Genomic DNA, 22,658 nt, shown 5'->3' with positions numbered 1-22,658 from the left:
TGTTAATTTTCTGTTTTGCTTAATCATCTACAAATCTGAATTCACGACACCGTTTTTTCTTTGTACTAGTAAACAACTACGAACACATGTGAATGTTATTATGTTATTTTTTAGATTTACACATTCCTACACATGATTTACACGTGTGTAAGTTTCATAAAAGCGATGGTCAGATTTTTGCCCCAGCGCCTGCTAGCCCTTTCACATACGCCTACTCGTGCATAGTAGCGCTCTGGATGTGACGGTTCCACTACGAGCCGCCGTGGCCCACTCACATTTGCATTAACACATGGCCTAACATAAATATAACATGTAAAAAAATTCGTCCCTTCTGCACTTCGTGGCAAAGATAAGCAACATAATGTTTGAAGAAATGAAAATTCCAAGTTAACCCTTTCGTGCTATTAACAAAAATAACAAGAAACTTGAAGAATCAATGATGATGTCTCGAATCTCATTTTCTCCATAAACTTTTGGGCCAATAATTAAAGTGTTGGGCTAAATAGGCCTTAGATTTTATTAAGTATAATAAATGGGCCTTAGCAAAGCTCAAAAACCGAACCTGGTTTTAAAGCCGGGCCGAACTCACTTGGAAACTGGTTTAGTCGAATTTGATTTGCACCCAAACCAATTCACCAAACCGTAGGGTTGAAATCGTATTGTAACCCCATAATTTAAAACTGCTTAAGTTCGGTTTCAAAATGGTCAAAAGTCAAAACCAATCCTTTTTACCTCAAAAACCGTGTTGGAACCCGAACAGGCTTCATAAAAAGCCTGGTTTGACTTTCTTTGACGCAGAATTCACTCAAGAAACAAAATTGGTGAAGTAACCGTATCCCTGTTTGCTTTTCTTATCGGTTACATTGTTCTGTTTTTTAAAACGGCGACTTTCTTGTATTTAGGCTACCGCACTCTTTAAATTTGGAGAGCCCCGACGCCTCATTCTGGTCAGACTATGTTGTCTTAACCGGACCCATGTTGCTTCAGTTACATTGTTCTTCCGCAATGGTATTCAATAACTTTTGTGTTATTTCTACTGATAGAGCAATTACTACAATAATAAGAAGCTTTCACGTTTGAAATGTATGTCTAATATCAAGAAACTTGATGCAGCCAACCAAGTACCGCCTGGCTGGTTGGCTGGTTTTGTTAGTCAACATATTCAGCCAAGGTCATCCACTGAGATGAATAGAGTTTATGATAGTGTTGAATTACTTAAGAAACTTGATGCAGCCAACCGAGTGCCGCCTGGCTGGTTGGCTGGTTTTGTTAGTCAACATATTTCAAAAGGGGGTGGCGGAGCAGCTTGTTGCCCACTTATCCACCTCCCTATTGTAATTGGATCTTTTTTTAAGAAATTAATCAAATGATGATAGAGAAAGTTCAGTGGCATAACTAGAAAGAATTTGATCCGGTGACCCCATGTTTTAACAGCAACTCAGTTTCAGGTAAGTAAAAATATTGTAATTTGAATGTGGATTCTTATGATGAAAGTTAAGGTGTATATATTCCTTCTAGCGACTTTGGTGTTTTTAGAATTTTTATTTTATGCATATGTTCTTAAGAAAATGTAATAAACAATTCTGGGACACACAATCTAATTTATGAAAAAATAAAACAAAACCAGTTTATGATTTTTTTGTGAATGGTAGTATAAACTTGATTTAGAAGTCATCAACCTATTTATTTTGTCGCTGGTGATGTAACTCTTGCTGTCTCTGTTTAGTTGGATGCATATAAAATGTTCGAGCATTGCTAAACATATATAATGTTGACAGTTTCAAATATATTAATGTTGGCTGTCAAGGCTTGAAAAATACAAACTCACTCAATTAATTATAAAGTTTCAAATGAGATAATGGTGATACTGAAGGTGCGGGGAGGGCTCGTGGTGGTGCGTGGAGAAGGAGAGCTGTCATGGCGGTGGTGGTGCTGGTCGATCGTAATACGAACTGATACACAGCAGATCTTAATACATACGCATGTTACAAACATAAAGAACAACAAAAGTACTGAAGCATAATAATAACTGCTACAAATACATGATTCATAAGAATTTATTTGTCTTCTTTGTCATTTTTAATCTTGGAAAATCTCAGTGCAACTGCCACATATACCTTGTCCATGGTTATGTCTGCAATCATAAAAAGCTTGTACCTCCATTGCTTCTTGAACAGCAAGACACCAATAATACCCCAAAAACCTGTTGCAAATCCACACATTATGTCGACGTAAAACCATACCTTCTTTGTTTCATTACCGTCTTTGTATTTGTTGTTTCTTGTAGTTGGTGGATTTTGATGATTAGAGCAATTGTTTGGCAGAGGGGCACCACAGAGATCCCTGTTACCAGCATATATTGACAGGTCGGTAAGTGTTTGCAGTTGATTTCCTGTTGGAATTCGTCCCGACAAGTTGTTGTGTGACAAATTCAAACAACTCATAAAGTTTAACGCTTCCATGCTTGAAGGGATCATCCCGGTAAATTGGTTGTCTGAGAAATCGAGAGAATTTAATGCCTTCATGTTCCCAATGGTATTTGGAATACTCCCATTGAGGTGATTATGAGACAAATTGAGACCCAGCAACAAGATAAGTTTAGTTATCTCCAAAGGAATTTGTCCTATAAGCTTATTGCTTGAAAGGTCCATGTTATAAACTAAACCCAAAGTTTTTGTGTATTCAAGTTGGATTCCTTTCATGACCTGTGCTAACGCAATGTCATCAATATATGCACTACTTCCGTCAAGAATATCTCCCTGACTTGCCTCAATCATCCCAATCAGCTCTCCAAAACAATGAGGGATGGATCCTATTAACTTGTTGTGTGCTACATCCAAAATTTGAAGATTTGAACATTTGCACAAAGATTGAGGAATTCTTCCCATGAAGTTGTTTTCATGCAACCTAAGGACTATCAAATTTGTAAGATTTTCTCCAATCCATTTTGGTATGTTTCCAGAGAATTCGTTATTGCCCAAATCTATAACTTTTAAGGACGTCAAATTCCGTAAATCTTGAGGAAGTTCGCCACTAAATTTATTGTCATTTAGTTTTAACCATACCAATGATGAAATATTTACTAAAGAAGTTGAAAGAACTCCAGACAACCTGTTTGAGCTAAGTATCAACACACTCATTTGTTGTAGATTTTGCAAACAATCAGGAATATCTCCGGATATCACATTCCTGGAAACATCGAAAAGGCGTAGCTCTGTTCCTTTGCATAGAGACCTTGGAATTGACCCATTGAAAAGGTTTTCCTGTATAAGAAAATAATGGGTATGTTCGCTAATAGGAAGGTTTAACAAAGATCCACTGAATTTATTGTGAGAGAGATTTAAGAAATAAATGGTGCGCATCTTTCGCAACCATGTTGGTAGAAGTCCATATAGGCTAGCATTAGACAATTCCAAATCTGTAAGCTTCCTTTGAGTTTGCAACCAATGTGGAAACCCATTTGCAATCCTGCAAGAGCTAAGGTAAACACCGTCTAATTGGAATGGAGGTATCCATTCATGTGAGATATTGAGGATCAAGTTATTATTAGAACCGGTGTACAAGTACTTCAACATCGAGAGGTTAGCAAAATGGGCTTCCGAAACCACTCCTTCTAAAGAATTGTTGGACACATCTAATTCAACTAGTTTGGAGAGTTGGCCAATTGAAACTGGAATAGTCCCATTTAACATATTTGAAGACACTACAATGTAAGCAATGAGTTTAGTCTTCCTAGAGATGTTGGGATTGGGCCTGTTAACTGATTGTTTTGAAGATTTAAACATGTTAAAGCTGTTAAACTTCCGAAGGTTTCTGGAATCGAGCAATTCAAGTGATTATAGGAAAGTTCCAGTATGGTTAGCTGCCCAGGGAAAGTTGGAATGGGACCATCTAACTGGTTGGAATATAGATCTAATACTTCTAAAAATCTTAATCTCCCCAGAGCTTCAGGGATTGGACCGATTAATGTGTTTGATTCAAGATGTAATGCTCTTAAACATGTCAGCTTTCAAGTGATTTTGGAATTGAACCACTTAATTCATTCCAAGATAAATCCAGCATCTCTAAAGCATATCGAGAACATATGGATTCATTTGTTGATGGTCCAATCATTGCTCCTTTAAGATTACTAGATGAAACAATCAATTCTTTCAGGTTACACCATCTCCATATACCAATATGGTCAATTAGCCCAATATTGACACTATTAGATAGATCAAGCTTTAGAAGGCTAGGCATGAAAGGATTAGATGAATTTAAAAGGTTTCCTGAAAGGTCAAGGGATACTAGGGAACTCATGTTTGCTATAACTGAAGGAAATCGGCCTTTAATTGCGTTGTCCTTAAGCTGAAGGTATTTGATGTTGGGAAGGGTTCTACTAAAATTAAGATGAGGACCTGCAAGATCAGCATATGAAAGTCCACAGCACGACAAGCTTAAGTGTATTACTGAAGGAATCATGTAAAACACCATGTCACGATTTTTTTCCCCGCTAATATTGACTCCATATAAGTCAAAACACTCGAGTGACAAAAGGCCAGAAATCCATGACATATCATTCGTCTCCAATAATTGCATGTCTGATAATGTACTAAGATCAAAAACTTTCAAATTTGAAAGATTTCCAATATGATGGGGAATATGACCACTAAAACCTGAATTAGAGAGATTGAGGTAACTTAACTGTTTCAATGAGCCGATGAACTCAGGGATCCGCCTTCCTTGAAAATCATTTCCGCTCAAGTCTATATATTTTAAATGCCTCAGATCTGCCAAAGAAGAGAAGTCTAGATACGTTAAAAGTCTCATATCTCCCAAAGAAGAGGTAACATATTCAGCAAGTAAGTAGGACTTTTCATTAACTAAGTCGCCGTTCCCACTAGTTATGGTTCCAGTAAGCCAACAGGAAGAAGAAAGTCCCCATGCATTTCCTCTGAGATGAAGACCGACAACTCTTCCTGCACCATCACAAAGAACTCTGTCCCATGAGCAACAATCTACACCAACCCATGATGACAGCATATTGAATTCATCTTTGACACTATACTTGAACTTGAGCAGTACTAGTCTCTCTCGCTCATGGCAGCTTGCCGTCAAATTTTGAGGACCCAAGCAAGTGGTTGCAACCATAAACATGCTTAAGAAAATGAAATGAAGCCACAAAACACATTGATTTCCCATGATTCAACCACAACTTTTTAGAGATATGAGACGAAATACGAGTTGCTATGATGAATAAATTACAAGAAGTGATAATTGTGTTGATGGCCCATGGAAGACTTTGCAAGTCGTTGTGGATGATCAGTGCAGAATTTTTGTCCACAAAATTGATTTCTTCTATCCTGGCCCACCTTTTGTTTTCTTGAAAAATATTAATATTTATCATTTTTTTTTCAAGTAGAAGATTTATAACCCTTTTATAGCTAGTTAAATATTTGAAAAGTAACCAAACCGTCAAGAACTCAGTTGCTACTATTTTTCACACGCCACAATTGTAATTTATTATAATACAGCCAATATTTAATTAGTTTGCTAGTCCATTTGCCTTTATTTTTTCTTGTTTGTGTATAATTTCTTTTTTTTTTTAGTTTCTTTCTTTAATATTGGCTATATAATATATAATTCCTTGTAAGCGTTTAACTAAGTGAACTGTTTACTGATTTTCTAGACTATGACTAAACGGGCTAGTTGAATTAGTTGATCAGGCGTATTATCTACCTTTTTAATTTTAGTGAATCAATGTTTAGATTCTGGGCCTAAACTGGGCCGGGTTGGGCCACCTATTGCAAAAAATTTTTGATTACCGAATTGGGTTGCGATTGGGTTAATTTGACCAGCATGAAGCCTGTTTTAAAGTATGGGGCTACAACTAGAGGTGCACAAAAACCCAAACTTGGAACCGGAACTGAAAAAAAAAACGGAACCGGATTGAGCGGGTTCAGGTGACTACCACATATATCATGGCTGTGCAAACACAAAAAGCTTATATCTCCATTGCCTCTTGAACAACAAGACTCTAATAACACCCCAAAACCATGTTGCTAAGCAACAAATTACACTCAAATAAATCCATTCCAAAGGTTCACCAGAATCTTTGTATTTGGTCTTGCTCGTTGTGGTGATTGGATAATCATGATTGGAGCAGTTATTTGGCAGAGGTGAACCACAGAGATCCCTATTACTGGCATAAATTGATGGGTTGGTCAGTATTTGCAACTGATTTCCCGTTGGAAGTGGTCCTGACAAGTTGTCGTGTGACAAATTCATAATGCTTAAAAAGTTCAAATCTGACAGGCTTTTGATCATCCCGGTAAACTGGTTGTCTGAGAAATCGATCGAGAGAATTTAGCGCCTTCATGTTGCCAATGCTATCTGGAATGTTCCCACTAAGTTCATTATGAGACAAATTTAGTCCCACCAACAAAGTAGGTGTAGTTATTTTTAGGGACATCAATATATACTGGCATATTTTCATTATAATAACTTTGGTTTTTTCTGTTTCATTGTATTATGTATACATCCGAAATGTATGTCAAGGTGTTGTAATTTAATGTCTCCTCATATCAATAGACTTGAGGCTCTCCAGTGAAATGCTTGGCAGATGATTTCTTCCTTTTATTATTAAATAAAGTCAGGTAAGTTTCTTTAGCCAGGTTCAAGTGATTTCACAGAGTATCCCTATGATAAATGAGGACACAAAGGTAAGACATGAATGCCTTGGAGGGCTGATAGTTACCATTTGGTGTAGTTCACATTGTGCATCATTTGTATAAAAGTGAGAATGTTTGCATCGATGCCTCTTCTGTCTATACAAAACACACATTGATAATTCAAGCTTAAAACCTGCAATAGTAATAAAAAAGTAATAACAGAGATCCCTGTCAACTTATTGTCTGAGAAATTAAGTAAATTCAGTTTGCAAGTTCCTTTACAACTTTTTTTTTTTTTTTTTTTTTGGAAATCGTGAAATAAACCAAAAGTATATTAAATGAATGGAATTGGGATATGGATGGAATATAATGAAAGAGAGCCAAATTAGTTAATGGTTTTCTTGTAATGGATATTGTAAAGTTGATTTAGAAGTTATCGTCCCATTTAATTTGTTGCATGGTGAAGTAATTCTTACCGTCTCTATATTGCAGCCTATATATACAGAGGATTGCTATAAACATAATATAACATATCATTGTCAGCAGTTCAAATATAAAAACTTAGGCTTTCAAGCTTTGACAAATGGTATAAGATTCCAATGAGGTGATAATGATACTGCAGGTGAGGGGAGGGCTCGTGGTGGTTGTCAATGGTAGGTGGGGGATGAAGTTGGAGGTGTTGTTCAAGAGGTCACGCGGAGGTGATGAACTTGGAGGGAGTAAATAAATAAAAGGTAAAATTATTCAAGACCTAGTAATACGAACTGATACACGGAAGCTCTTAATACATACACACATGATACAAATTCAAACAGCAATAGAAAAGAAAATTAATATATGCTCCAAATTCATGATTCTGGTTTCTTTCCCCTTTTAATCTTGGAAACTCTCACTGCAACTGCCGCATATACCTTGTCCATGGTTACCTCTGCAATCATAAAAAGCTTATGCCACCATTGCTTCTTGAACAAAAAGACAACAATAATACCCCAAAAACCTGTTGCAAATCCACACACTATGTCTACATAAAACCATAAATTCATTGGCTCATTAGCATCTTTGTGTCTGTTGTTTCTTGTAGTTGGTGGATTTTTATGATTGGAACAATTTTTTGGCAGAGGCGCGCCACAGAGATCCTTGTTACTCGCATAAAAAGCTGCCATGCTTAGTGGGATCATCCCGGTAAATTGGTTGTCGGATAAATCGAGAGAGATTAATGCCTTCATCTTTCCAATGCTATCAGGAATACTCCCATTGAGGTGATTATGAGACAAATTTAAACCCACCAACATGATAAATTTAGTCATCTCAGAAGGGATCCCTCCTGTAAGTTTATTGCATGAAAGGTCCATGTTAAATACTAAACCTAAAGTTTTTGTATATTCAAGCTGGGTCCCTTTCATGACCTGATTCACATTCACCATATCCATTTCCTCAACCACACTCATATACTTAATATCTGGTTGTCTTGCCTCAATCATCCCTTTCAACTCTCCAAAGCAGTGAGGGATGAGCCCTGTTAAGTTGTATGCGACATCTAAAATTTGAAGAAATGAACATTTACACAGAGATAGAGGAATATTTCCTGTGAAGTTGTTTTTAGACAACCTGAGGACCATCAAATATGCAAGATTTTCTCCAATCCATTTTGGTATGTTCCCAGAGATTGTGTTACTGCCCAAATCCAAAATTCTTACGGATATCAAATTCCCTAAAGCTTGAGGAAGTTGGCCGCTAAAATTATTGTCGTTTAGTTTTAACCTTGCCAATGATGAAAGATTTCCTAAAGAAGATGGAAGGACACCAGACAACTCATTTGAACTAAGTATTAACGTGACCATCGTTTGTAGATTCTCTACACAGTCAGGAATATTTCCTGATAACTTATTCTTGGAAACATCAAGAAGTATTAAACGTGTTCTTGTGCACAATGACCTTGGAATTGACCCATTGAAAAGGTTGTCTTGAAGAAGCAAAATCTCAGTAGGATCAGATTCAACCTCATTGATAGGTTCCCTAAAAGGAAGATTTATCAAAGATCCACTGAGTTTGTTGTGAGAGAGATCTAATAACTTAATGATAGCCATCTTCCGCAACCATGTTGGTAGAAGTCCGTGTACGCTAGCATTTGACAACACCAAATTCTTAAGCTTCCTCTGATTTTGCAACCACTGTGGAAAGCCATTTGCAATTTTGCAAGAACCAAGCTCAACCTTTATTAACTGGAATGGTGGTATCCACTCATGTGAGATATTGAAGATCAACTTATGATTAAAAGTTGTATGCAAGTACTTCAACATCGAAAGGTTAGCAAACTAGGCTTCCGAAACCACTCCTTTTAAAGAATTGTTCGACGCGTCAAAAATAACTAGTTTAGAGAGTAGTCCAACAGAAAATGGAATTGTGCTATTTAATAAATTTGAACACCAAAAATGCTTGTAATGAAGCTAATCTTCCTAGAGATGTTGGTATTGAACCTGTTAACTGGTTTGATTCCAGACTCAGATGAATTAAACCTGTTAACCTTCCCAGTGATTCGGGAATAGACCTGCTAAATTGATTTTCAGCAAGGTAAAGTTTGGTGAGTCTTCCGAGGAATGTTGGAATGGGACCGGTTAAATCGTTATAAGATAGATCTAATACTTCCAATGACCTTAATCTCTCCAAAGCTTTAGGGATTGGACCCGTCAAATAGTTTGGCTTGAGACGTAAGACTTTTAACTTGGATAGATGTCCCAGAGATTCTGGAATTGATCCGTTTAAATTGCTTAAATATAAATCCAACATCTCTAAAGCATATTGTTGACGGGCTTATCAGTTCTTCTCCACGATAAAGACCTGATATGCTCAACTCCTTGAGATAACATTGTCTCCAGATTCCAACAAGATCAATGTTGTCAAAGATATTGAAAGAGACATCGAGCTTTAGAAGGTTAGGCGTGACAGGAATTGACGAGTTCAAACTGTTTTCTGAAAGATCAGAGACTCTTAGGGAGGTCATGTTCATTAAATCAGATGGAAATCTACCTCCAATTGAATTCCGACTAATATCAAGATATTGTATCTTAGAATTGGCACCGAAGTTAAAATAAGTGGGTGAAAAGGGAGCATTGTGAAGTGCGCTTTCTGACAAATGCAATTCTAATAATGAAGGGATTTAGTTAAGCATGTTTATAGAGTTCCATGCCATATTAAGACGATTGCATGAAAGATCAAGAACTGTAAAAGATGTGAGGTTCTGAAAAAAGTGTGGGAGTTGACCTTCAAAACTATTTATGCTAAGATCAAGATGTTCAATATTGGGAAGTATTTTAGTTGAATTAAGATGAGGACCAAGATCAGCGATAGAAAGCGTACAACCTCTCAAACTTAAATATGTTAATGAAGGGATCTTGTACAATACCATATTAATATTTTTTGCTTGAAAAAGCTCCACGCCATCCAAGTCAAGATGCTTGAGTGCAGAAAGGCCAGAAATCCATGTCATATCAGTTGCATTGAGCGTTAAAAGTTGACCCAAGATCGAGAACCTTCAAATTGGAATGACTTTCAATTTGATGGGGAATAATACCATCAAAACCGGCATCAGAAAGATTGAGGTAACTTAGCTTCGTGAAGGATCCAAAAAACTCAGGAATCTGACTTCCTTTAAAATAATTCCCACTTAAATCTAGATGTTTCAGGTCCCTCAACTCTGCCAAATATGTGTTCACATTATAACCTACTAAGTAGTAGTCTTCTTTTAGTTCATCTTCTAATAGTCCCATACTATTCACATTACAACCTACTAAGCAATAATCTACACTTTGTTTTTCAAAAACTCCCATGTAATTTCCCCTTAAAAGAAGGCTGACAACACTGCCGGTGGCAGCATCACAAAGGACTCCTTTCCACGAGCAACAATCAATGCCAATCCATGACGAGAGCACTTCGAAGTCATCTTTGACACTGTGTTTGAACTCGAGAAGTGCAAGTCTCTCTCGTTCCTGGCAGCTTACAGTCGAAATGAAATTAACTAACAATTTTTTTCACAAAAAAAATTTATAATCTGTGTCATGATAACACCATAGACTGATCTTTCTTACTGACCTATGCCCGAACAAAGTATATGAGAGAAGAAACACAAATTAATGCATCTGTCAATACAAGTCCTACAACATCAAAAACAAATTTTGGAGCAAACAATCCCCATACCTGCAGACACAGATTTGAAGCAGTTAAATAACTATGTTATTGCGCAGTAGTGACTTTTGAAGTCAAAGTTATTGTTTACTAAAGTCAAAATGGAATTAGATTTTGCCACAAATTTAGCCCCAACGTTTTTAAATTGTTGCAATTTATATAGTTTACACTTTGCAGTTATAGTAAAAAGATTTGAATTTTTTTCATGAAATTATATCTAAATTGCCAAATTTATCCGTGTAGCCTGAAAAGTCAAACGGGTTTTAAATGTGAATTTATGGCATGACACGGACCCAACATGTCAACATTTATATTTGGGTTTTTTTTTTTGTGAATTTGTAATTTTTAAGTTTTTAAAACGGAAATTTTTTTTCCAAATTAAACAGGTTGTGTTGATGTCAACCACGAATATTCGTGCTGTGTTTGGGATCACATGTCTGACATGGTTTTCGGGCTTTTTTCGTGTTACTGTTTGTGTCATATTTCAGGTTCGACCCGCCAAACCCAACCCTTTAGCACCCCTAATTTAACCAGCATACCATCAAATGCCGTCTTTGTATCATGACACAGAGAACAGTGAATGCGGTTGTAACGGCCATGATAACCCCATATATCAAATAAACCTGTACCAGAAGGATTAACTAAGTATTACTAAACACGGGCTCAATAAAGATTAACAAAAAAAAAGATAGTAATAAAAATAAATAAATAACCTGAAATAACTGGATTAAAGATTCCCTTGTCTGCCTAGTTTTGTTAGACACGCGTCCATATACAACGAGAAACGGAAGTCCAAGAGTTGGAAGAATGTGAGAAAAACCATATGCCTCAATTGTCAGAAGGATGGCTTGGGGTATTATCGTAAATTCATCAAACCTGAAAACATTGTAAAGAAAAGTCCTTTCAAGGATGCTTAATGAGAGGAGAAATTGCAAGTAGGGGCGTAAAAAGCCGATCACTCATGAGCTACTTCAGAAGTTCAGATCGGCTCGCTAAAAGCTCGAAAAAATCCAAGCTTAAACGAGCCCGAGCCAAAATTGGAGTTCGTTTAATAAACAAGATTGAGCCCAGAATTCACATCCCTAGGTTGACTAGGCTCGCGAGGCTATTATTTATATAAATATAATAATTTCATTTTATACATAAAACTATGACAAACATAACTAATTTTACATATACTTTTATATAGATGAACTGTATTATAACTATGCATGAAATGATTATATATTATGGGAAAAGTTAACATACAAAATAAATTAACGTGCTAACTGTGAGAATCAACTAGTGTAATTATATTTACAAGTAGTGTAATTATGTAATTACATCGTATGTAACATCCTAAATTTTGATAATAAATAAAAGAAATTATGTTTGTTTAATGTGTGTCAATATTTAATTAAGATTAAATATAATAAAGGGATATGGACTTGGTAAAAGATGGATTAAATGGATGGTTATGGGCCTTAGGTCCATGGGCTTATGAGAGTATAAATACTCCCTTAAACCTCCCTAAAACCCTAAAACCCTCATTTCTTATCTTTCAAGTCTCCCTACACACTCTAAGACACACACACACCTCCCTATTCACGGCCGTGACCAAGAAGAAGGATTCAAGACCAAAACCAAGCTAGATCTTGATAGATCTTGGATATACAAGCAAGATACAAGATTATTGTTGCATATCAAAGCTAGCCGTAGCCTAAAAACGCATAAAGGTATGTTCTTTACGTATAAAGGTTTCGTTTTTATGGACGGTTTGCCCTAAAACTTAGCCCTAGAGTAGATCGGGTTTAGATGAACCATAAAGTTACAAACTTGGTATTAAAAATGGACTTAACAAGCTTGTTAGTGTAAACGGTTCATGTTAAAAACCCTAGATCTAGTTAAAATGGATTTGTAAGCAATAAAGGTTGAAACTTTATTGATGCACAACCTAGATCTAGCCTAAAACGGGTTTGAGAATGATAAAGGTTCAAGCTTTATGGGTGAACGAGCTAGACCTTATCCGAAAATGGAAATGGAACGATTAGGAGATGATATGGAACCATGATAAAAGAATGGACGTTAACTTATGGCGAGAAAATGAATAATAAAGGGTGTGATCCCAACTGTGGACTCGAATACAATGTGGGTTCGCATACAACACTTATATTCGAATACATAGAATGGTTCGCATACAATTTATACATTCAAATACCCTGATGGATTCGCATACATTGATAATTCGCATACAAAGTTTATATTCGAATACATTATAGAATCGCATACAATACACAAATTCGAATACATTAAACGACTCGAATACAATGTACATGTTCGAATACATCAGGACTCGAATACAATATAAACATTCGGATACAATATGACCATTCGAATACGTGGGAGCTTGGATACAAATGTATTCTAACAAGGAGAGAAAGGAAGACAGAAAATACACAAGGGACTCTAATCGAATACATAAGTGTAATCGAATACCAATTGTATTCGAATACAAACTGTATTCGAATACCATATGTATTCGGATGCAAGGTGTATTTGAATACAATTTGTATCCTAACCCATGGATGTTCGAATGCATATGTGTTTGAGTGTAAACTATAAACCACCAGAACATAAGGCACACTCGATTATAAATGGTCCACTCGCATACATGCCCCTTAGAATTCGGAATGTATCCTAACTCATACCATTCGAAGTCAGCAAAGAAAGAAAGGAAGGAAAGATAAGAAAAAGAATACAAAAGTATTCGAATACAAGGGTAACTGAATATGATGTGTGTTTAAGTACGATGTATTATAATGGATTAGACCCTCCATTAGAATAGACCAGACTTAGCCATTTCTGGTGAAACATGAATAATTGATACATGTAATTACTGTACAGTTAGCCGAGCTCAGTTAAAGAAAGGAATAACCGTTAACGGCGAGCGTAACAGGATCTAGGTGAGTTTCTAGCCCCATTCCTTGTTATGTTTCCGGGGCTGTGTGCATACTCGATGTGATTAGTTAATACACTTACCTTAAGTGGTAAGTGTATGCCTTATATGATTATGTATGAATGAATGCTTTACGGTGCGTGAACGATCTTCAGATATTGCATGTACCGTCAAGTGATAATTTGAAGATATGATTGCTATATATATGATGTATAAATGATGTATGTATGTATGAATGTTATAGTTATGAATGTATAGAAAGATATGGTATGGTTGTATGGAAGAAAGGGAACCGAGCCCTAATAATCCTCGAGGCAAAAAGGGAACCAAGCCCTAATAATACTCGAGGCAGAAAGGGAACCGGGTCCTAATAATACTCGAGGCAGTAGGGCGTAATGCTCTTTAAAACGTAGTAGTATGTAAGGTAAGATTAAATATGAAAGTATGAAAGAAAGGAAAAGAATGAAAGAAAGAAAGAATGTAATTATGTATGTATGACATAAAAGGTAAGTAAGCTATATAATATGTATCTTCGGATGCGTATGTATAAATATGTCAACGTATTGTATGTTACCTGATTAACTAGAACTCACTCAGCGTAGCTAACTTTTAGTATACACGCAGGTGAGTAAAATGAGGCAGCTAGCTTGAGCAAGGCACATGGCAGAAAAATAATAGACTGACATCTGAAGACTCATGATGTTTTATAATTGATGTTTTAATTTTTGAAAGACAAGAATGTTTGTTTAAGACATGTTTATGAATTATTATGTAATGTTTAATGAAAGTTTTATATTCCGCGAAAGTTTTAATTAACTCTGATATTTAGAACTGTGTTTATTAGTAAATCCAACACTAAATGTAGGGCACCGAAACCGGGGCCTTACATCGTAGTGTAATAATGTTGTAATTACACTACATTATAATTACACTATGTTCTATATATAATTACACTACTTGATTCTTACAGTTAGCACGTTAATTTAATGTTGTATTTGATCCAAGCCCTATACATTATATACAAAAATAATTAACTATTTGATATTAATAAATGAGCCGAGCACAACCTTGAAATACTATTAACGAGTTGAACTCAAGTGTTAGGCATAGAGCTCGAAACAAGGCGACCTTGAGCGCGAGCTCTCATAAATTAATCGAGCCGGGCTAGGATTCGGCTCGTTTACACCCCTATTACACGCCAATAATATTTCCAAGGCAATAATACTCAGATTAAGTAATGGTTAACAAAAGTAAAAGAAAATGAACTAACCCAATGAACGCAGCAGCATACCGAAGACCATCAAAAGCACACCTGCATAAAGTAACAAGCTTCGGTCAGTTCTTGTTACTTTTAGGTAGTAAAATGGGCGGGTTGTATAATGGGTTTTGGTCCAAACGCGTTGCTTTAGTTACAAGTCAAAATGGGTCGGGCTGGACAGGGTTGACCAGCAAAGTTTTTTTCAACTCATTCTTATAGATAGTTAATAATGGCTACAGAGACTATCTTATTGCACTATTGATTCTCTTATGATAAAACAATACACTTTAGGAGACTTTAACCTATTCAACACAATTGACCCGTTTCCCTTTTAGCTAAAGTTGAGCATCAGAGCATGTGACCCGCTGGATAAACCATAACGGCATAACCCGTATTAGCAGTTCATAAATAATCAAAGAAAACCAAATTTTTGTACAAGTATGAATTCCACAACAGAAAAACTTCTAAAAATCATAAAAAATTAAATAAATAATAAGTATTTTATATAATTGCTTACCAATGACCAGTGCAAAAGAAGAAACATGATGCTAAAAAGCTCCACTGTGCAACAGAAGAAGAATAACGAGCTAACAGACCAGTTGAACCATTCTTACAATCCTGGTCCAGATCTTTCAACCTCGTTATCAGCCAGCCTGCGTAATATAAGAAAAGTAAATTTAAAATAAACGATTTTTACATGCCTAAAAAACAACCAAATCAACTCTCAATTATAAGCAACTGGGTCAAAGTTTGACTCGAGGTACCTCCTATAACTGATGCCAAAGCAATCCAGGGTCCTTGTTTTCCGGACAATATAACAAGAGTGGAACTCCATACAGATAACATAGCAACTGCTTTCATTAATATTATTTCTTCCCACTTTGAACTTTTGTCTTCTTCAAATAACTGGAAAACCGCAAGGGACAATAGTTGTGCAATACCCGTAACATATATTGCACGAGGAATAAAGTTGCCTTTGATCCCATCAAATACGGGTGGTATCATATGCGATAAGCTACTACTCGCTAAAGTGAAATGCAATGCAACTAGAACATAGCTACATATGCTTCCTGTAATAACAAATTTCAGAAGACGGTTACAAGAGCTGCTTGATATGCTTTTGTAGAGTAGGAATGCTAATATGATCAAGGGTAGTATTGGAAATAAGTCAGCAGCATACGCCCAGCTTTGAAACTCTGATTCTTTAGGGGAATCTTGCTTTGATAGCCCGACTTCAATTGTGAATCTTAAGATGAAGATTAATAAAACAAGTGCAGCAGCCTGTAAACAACAAAAAGTCAACCCACAAGAATAAATTCTGCATATATTACCTGATAAGCAAAACAGGAGGTGGGAAATGGGTGGGCCGGGTAATAGGTCAAAACGGGTCACTTTTTGTATGCGTCGTGTTACGTTGAACCAGAAAACTTTTTCTACAAATTTTATTGATTAATAATGCGTCAAATATGATTAAAAAAAACTAATATCAATAATATGACTAGAGGTTTTATGAATCTTATACAGTGTAAATGAATAGTTTACGAAAGTTAACGAACGAAAAATAGATGAACAAGTATAACTAGACTAAAATAGTTTTAAGGTAATGTGGAAAACAATGTGTTGGACCTAAAAGTTACTAAAACCAGACTAAGTTGTAATGGGCCAAAAAACTTTAAATTGATATATACGAATTTAAGTGAACGAACAATAAATGTGTTCAAGTTCTCGTTCGTTTAACTAAATGAATTTTTTTTGTTCATGCTTGTTCGTTTATTAAATCAACGAACTAGCCACCGAAAGGTTCACTGAACGATAAGTTCAATAACATACTTGATTCAACCCCTTTAACATGTTTCCAGCCAGTTTATTTGATTTTAAGCTAAGTTATATGAATTTAGGCTAATTTGTCGATTTTAAGCTAGTTTGATTTAGAGAAAAAACATAAACCGCATTAACCCATTCATAAGTAAACGGTCGGCATTGCCACCTAGCCGACCTCTACAAATGTAGATAAACAAAATGAACGAAAGCTATATCTATCAGAGAATTCCTATGTCACATTGAGTACTTACTTCAGATATCATCTTTTTTGTCATGATTGAATGGCGAAAGGCCAGCATGGCAATAGAGGCCAAAAGAAAACTTGTCATTTTTCCTTCTTCCACTGTTTCAGAAAAATGAGTCAGCCGTTGATCAAAGAAAGAGAACAAAAGTTGAAAATATAAAATCACAGTCAGGACTTACATATGTAACTATTCGATAAGAAGCTACACGCACGTGCGGCCACTATAATGCAACTAACAACCAGCCCACACGAAACAGTATTAGCTTCATGGTAGTGAAAATCAGTTATGTACATGTCATCAACCCGCTTGATGACAAATAAATGAAAGAATATGGATGCCAATAATATGCTAAAACCAATACTCATCTTCCTTAGATCAAATTCTGTGAACTTAGTTCGTGACAGGTCAGCAACACTTGCCAGAAAATTAGAATATAAATCTATTTTCTTTTTCAGAGCATCAAATGATGACATGTCATCATGCAAGGAATCTGTCGACCAATTGACTGCCTGAGAATACATTTCTTGCACATGCTTCAAATCATCGATTGAGAATCCTATAACTGATGAATCTGTATAAACATCTATGTATTTCTTCACCTACATGTGAAGCTAAATATCAGAAGGAAGAACAAAAGAGATTAATGGTATTTAAAAATTCAAGAATATTTGTCACGCTAACAATTTAAAAAATGTTCTTCACCTGCCAAGAATTGACACACAATACTTTGGCATAATTATGCATCCATTTTTCCATTTTTAATTGACTGTTGTTACTGATCATATCACAGTTTTCAAGATTCCATGTACCAGCAACTAAAGCATACAACATTGGATTAACTCGACCGATGCTGTCAACAAAAATCAACAGTGTGTCAAACTAAGGGTACAATAAATGTACTTTTGAGTACAAAAGTAATGGATGTGTGTAGCATAACACACCTTCCGAAAGGAAACGGGATTCCAAGCAATGCCGACACTGTTGCTGCAAAATCAAGCTGCAGATGAACTTAAGTGAGATTTCAACACAACTAAAACTCAAAATGATTAACGAGCGCGCGCACACACACATAATAGAATACCGAACCTGTTCAATAGAACTAATGCACAACTTTCTTCCATCCTGTGAGTACAATCAAAATATTAGTACTAACATTTGGGATAAAAAATGAAAATCAGAATTAAAATCATTAATTATCAAACAAATAATATTTTTAATAATTTATAAAAAAGCGTATGCATACGAGATCAAGTTTACAAGATGAGGTGTCAAACTCTGATGGAACAGGAAATGAAGGCTTTTTCATGCTCATTGCAAAGATTGATGTTTCAACCTGCATTATGACACTATTTAGCATAACAAGAAGTAAAGTATTTTCATGCAGACCGCCTTTACATGAAACTACAATTTTCCAGCATACAAAGATTAAGAGTATGCTGAGTAGATACCTCTTCAGGGGACCCACCACCATGATCACCATTTACTGTTTGTCCATGATCACCCATAACAAGAAGTAAAGTATTTTCATGCAGACCGCCTTTACCAGACTGACTCTGTAGCACTTCAACAACTTTCTGAAGTAGAATATCAAATTTATCACCACAAAATATAAACTCATAACAACTTGAGAGATAATTTCATACATTCCTTCATAACTTGGTATATATCAACTTTACCCAACATATATATTATAACAAATATATGCCCTTCTCTTAAAACTTGCACTAGGACATGAGAGTTTGGAGTGCAAAGAGAAGGGTATATTGGTCATATTACAAAGTGTATTCAATGGAATAGGAAATTATGAAATCTGAAGTATTTTGGATGTATATCAATCAATCAATCAATCAATCATACCCAGTAAAATCCCACCGACAGCAGAGCTATAGGTAGGGTCTGGGGAGGGTGGGATGTAGGCACACCGTACCTCTATCCAAAGGAATAAAGAGGTGGCTTCCAGAGAGACCCTCGGCTCTAAGAACATGTGTATGAAGCAAAAAAAGGAAATCAAAGTTTAACAGTTATATAAAAACTACTACTAATTATAATAATATTAATAATAAGGTCACAGTTTAACCGCAATATAAAAGCTAATAATAATAATAAAAACTACTTCTAATTTTGGATGTATATATCTGATATTAACTTTTATGGTTGTGAAAATATGATATTCGGCAAGTTTTCATGGGTGTATATGGAATTGGTCTATAACTTCATGTAAGCTGATTTGCAGGACAAACCTCTAATTGTTCATTATATTGTTGCAGCTTATCAATCATTTGAACTGAATCCACACCAAATATATGACCAGCATGATCCTAAACGAATAAAACAAACCAGCACCATGCTTATTGTCAATAATTACAAATACTTTTACAGACTTAAAAAAACATAATCAACCCTTATTTCCCAATTGAGAGACATACCATGCCAAGAAAATGTGCTATAAGAACATCCCAATCATCATCATACAAGGTTGGAACTAGGTGACTGATGCAACCATTATCCACCTGCCAAATAAATCGAGACATATAAATCAAATGCAGCAACTCTTTAAACCATGTATGTATGTATGTATGTAATAAAGGATACCGTATCGAGATCTTTAACATTAAAAGAGGGGTAGGGATAGGACTTGTTAAAGTGATGAGGAAACAACTGTGTCCATGTATCATCTCCCATCATCACTACTCGTTTTCCATTTTGAACAAGCTGTAGTAAACACAAGATTAAAGATCAAAAACAAAGTATCAAATTCCTAACCGAATCAAACCTGATGTATGAGATTGTCTTCCGCAATTGCTGGTGCACCAAAGCTATTCCCTATATCAATAAAAGTCGGAAGTCCACCTGTTGTCAAACCCTGCATAATAATAATATCGGATTAAAAAAAAATTCTCACCACCCCCAACCTAAGTATGAAGTATGATAACCTTCAAACGCTGCAAACTTGTTGTAGGTGGATCGGCAATAGCTTTAAAGATTCTAGCATTTGATTTTTCTGATGCAAGTTTATGAAGCACTTGCAACTTGTCCATCCATGGTTTCTTCTCTGTAACATTTTACACAAGACTTTAAGTTGCAATCTATTAGGATATAGTTTGTTAACATAAGTGACTCAGTAAGTTACCTTGGAAGAAAGTACTGGGAGCAACAAAATCAAACCTAAAAAATCAAAATCAAAACACATGTTGAGTAATAATAATCATAATAATATATGATGTACCTGAGAGCATCTAGAACGATGATAATGATACGATGAACAGCAGGTTTAGTCCAACAAGTTTTAGTATCATCATGTCCACAAGGAGATTGAGATACATCCGAACAGTGACTGTAGTGAGGGAGTTCGGTTCGTGTGAGAAGAAAGCCGTTGATGAAGAGGAATATCGCAATACAGTGAACAACTAATATGGACAACAACAAGAACAAGAACAAGCAGCCTGATCTCCCCATTAACTTGATTGTTTTTTCCACTTATTGACTAGGACTCCGCTTCACAGGATCTGTTTAAGTTTTATTTTATGGGATGTTCCATAACCGTTTACATACATACATGATATAAACCCAATTCTTCAAATACTTTCTTTTTTATGGGTTAACTTTTGTTATCTATCTCTACTATATATAAAGCACCAGTTAAGGACCACTTAAATTTTAAGAGGTACTTAACTTGTTGCTACAAGTACAACTTCTATAGCATCAAAATTTGAATTTTAAAGGTTATATTTGTCTTTTCATCAATCACTAATGCGTAACAAATTGATTTGGTATGAATATAATTACAATAATTACCCTTTATCTTTGGGTTTTTTTTGTAAATTTAACCAAAACTTACATTTCAAGCCCATCATATTTATCCACATATTACTCAAATCTATTTTTCTTACTATTTTGTTTATATATTTTAGTAACAATTTCTTATTTGTTCTTTTATTGTGATTGCATTTTTTTGGTTTAATCCCCTACAAATCATTTTAAACTATGAACATGTCTTACATTATCAGATTACTTCAAGTTCTCTCCGTGAAAGCTTGAAGAAATTTGAATATACTCTCAAAGGTTCTTTCAAAGGTATGTACTTTATTTGTTTTATAATTGCTCCTACTTTATAGAAATTTTATAAAATAACCCACATTATTGTGTTTTATATGTTTTAGTTTGGTATGTGTTTATATGTTTAATTTTATCTATATTGGTTAATGTGTTTCATTTGTTTGATAGATTGTTTTTTATTAAATGTTTTTATTATAACGTAGTTATTTGATATTTAACGGACACTTTTTGCAAAATAAACAATATAAAATAGACACACAAAGACAACAAAAGTAAGACAAAATAAGCAAGCATACCAGCATTGTTTCCAATATATGACAGCACTGCCCCTCTTATAAATGGACTTGTCCTCTACTCAAGTTGAAATGGCTAGAAAGCACGTTTAGTTCTCATAAATTCTGCCCAAAAAATTAACTATATATTAATATTGGTATTCCCTCACGGGTCATTTAATACAGCAGACATGTTTAATAAATTAATGTATATATAAAATAAAACTTACATTTATGATCTCCACTAGCTGATCAACTCCACTCTCACCGGGAAAAAGAGACTGAAATTACATATGACAGTTGTCAGGTCATATAAATATTGTGTATAAATTTATAATGCAAAAAAAGTTGTTCCTACCTGTCCAAGCAGCAATTCTGCTAAAACACATCCAGCAGACCAGATATCTATCGCTGTGGTGTACTCAGTGGCGCCAAATATTAGTTCAAGTGCCCGATAAAATCTAGAACAAATGTAAGAAATGTTCGACTCTCCTTTTACCTTAAAAAAATGACAAATGTAAAGTAAGACAATGTAAAACATATCAAGCATAAAACAAGTAGATATTTAACAAACACTTATACTAACCAAAACTTTGGCACGTTAACTAAAATTGACAACTTTGGCCAGTTTACTTGACTCGTTTACTAAAAATGATGAGTCATCTAAACTATTAAAGCATTAGCCATTGAATAGGATTTGGAAGTTTCGATCCGTTTATAATGGAATGGGTCGAGTTTGTGTTATGAGTCATCTCTAACGGGTCAGAAAGAAAAAAAGAACTTGGCTCAAAAGAGTAATTGCAATAAGTTTGATGATTTTAGACTAAAAGTATTTTGGGTTGACCCATTTTTCTTTCCCTCTTGCTGCATACTCCATGACAGTGACCACAAAATCAAATGTAAACAATAAAAGTTAAAAATACACTCCTCTGCAAAGGTTTTAGAAGAAAATCAAGTGCATAAAAACATAAAAGAACAGCTCTAATATAAAAATCATGAATCAGAATAAAAGAACACTATAATTGTAAAAATAAAAAATATATATATAGGGAAAATTGTAGATACCTTTAAGATAGAAAGAATTGCAGAAGGTCTCGAAGAGGTATCATAATTTGAAAGCCTAAATTTCGTGCCTGCCTATTAGAACTAAAAGTTGTGCCCGTGTTAATTAAGACTCGTATATAAATTATCTGCAAATACCTTTCCACAACCTGTCATATTTACTAAAAAGCTTAAAAA

At 35.2% G+C, this 22,658-nt stretch overlaps 1 protein-coding gene and 2 pseudogenes across 1 annotated transcript; all 3 read right to left on the bottom strand.

Moving 5' to 3' along the window:
* Positions 1–972: 972 nt before the first annotated feature.
* On the bottom strand, positions 973–5,723 carry LOC143562825 (uncharacterized; annotated as a pseudogene).
* Positions 5,724–7,090: 1,367 nt separating this feature from the next.
* LOC143562834 (receptor-like protein EIX1) lies at positions 7,091–10,675 on the bottom strand (annotated as a pseudogene).
* Positions 10,525–20,929, bottom strand: LOC143562824 (GPI ethanolamine phosphate transferase 3-like). Its single transcript, XM_077050521.1, has 20 exons — positions 20,318–20,929; positions 20,222–20,256; positions 20,025–20,143; positions 19,865–19,954; positions 19,684–19,803; positions 19,518–19,601; positions 19,332–19,409; positions 18,540–18,665; positions 18,335–18,424; positions 18,178–18,213; positions 18,033–18,088; positions 17,794–17,941; positions 17,270–17,690; positions 17,098–17,189; positions 15,790–16,306; positions 15,543–15,678; positions 15,038–15,079; positions 11,546–11,708; positions 11,372–11,455; positions 10,525–10,844 (listed from the first exon to the last, which is right to left on the bottom strand). The coding sequence occupies exons 1-20, from the start codon at positions 20,545–20,547 to the stop codon at positions 10,740–10,742; spliced, it is 2,772 nt and encodes a 923-aa protein (XP_076906636.1). The 5' UTR covers positions 20,548–20,929; the 3' UTR covers positions 10,525–10,739.
* Between the last annotated feature and the right edge of the window lie 1,729 nt (positions 20,930–22,658).

Source organism: Bidens hawaiensis, unplaced genomic scaffold, assembly GCF_021521415.1.
Source record: "Bidens hawaiensis isolate Kalapana, Puna unplaced genomic scaffold, B.hawaiensis_p1.1 tig00021177_1, whole genome shotgun sequence".
NCBI lineage: Eukaryota > Viridiplantae > Streptophyta > Magnoliopsida > Asterales > Asteraceae > Bidens > Bidens hawaiensis.
Note: the sequence above shows the minus strand (reverse complement) of the source record. Positions and strands in the feature narration are given on the sequence as shown.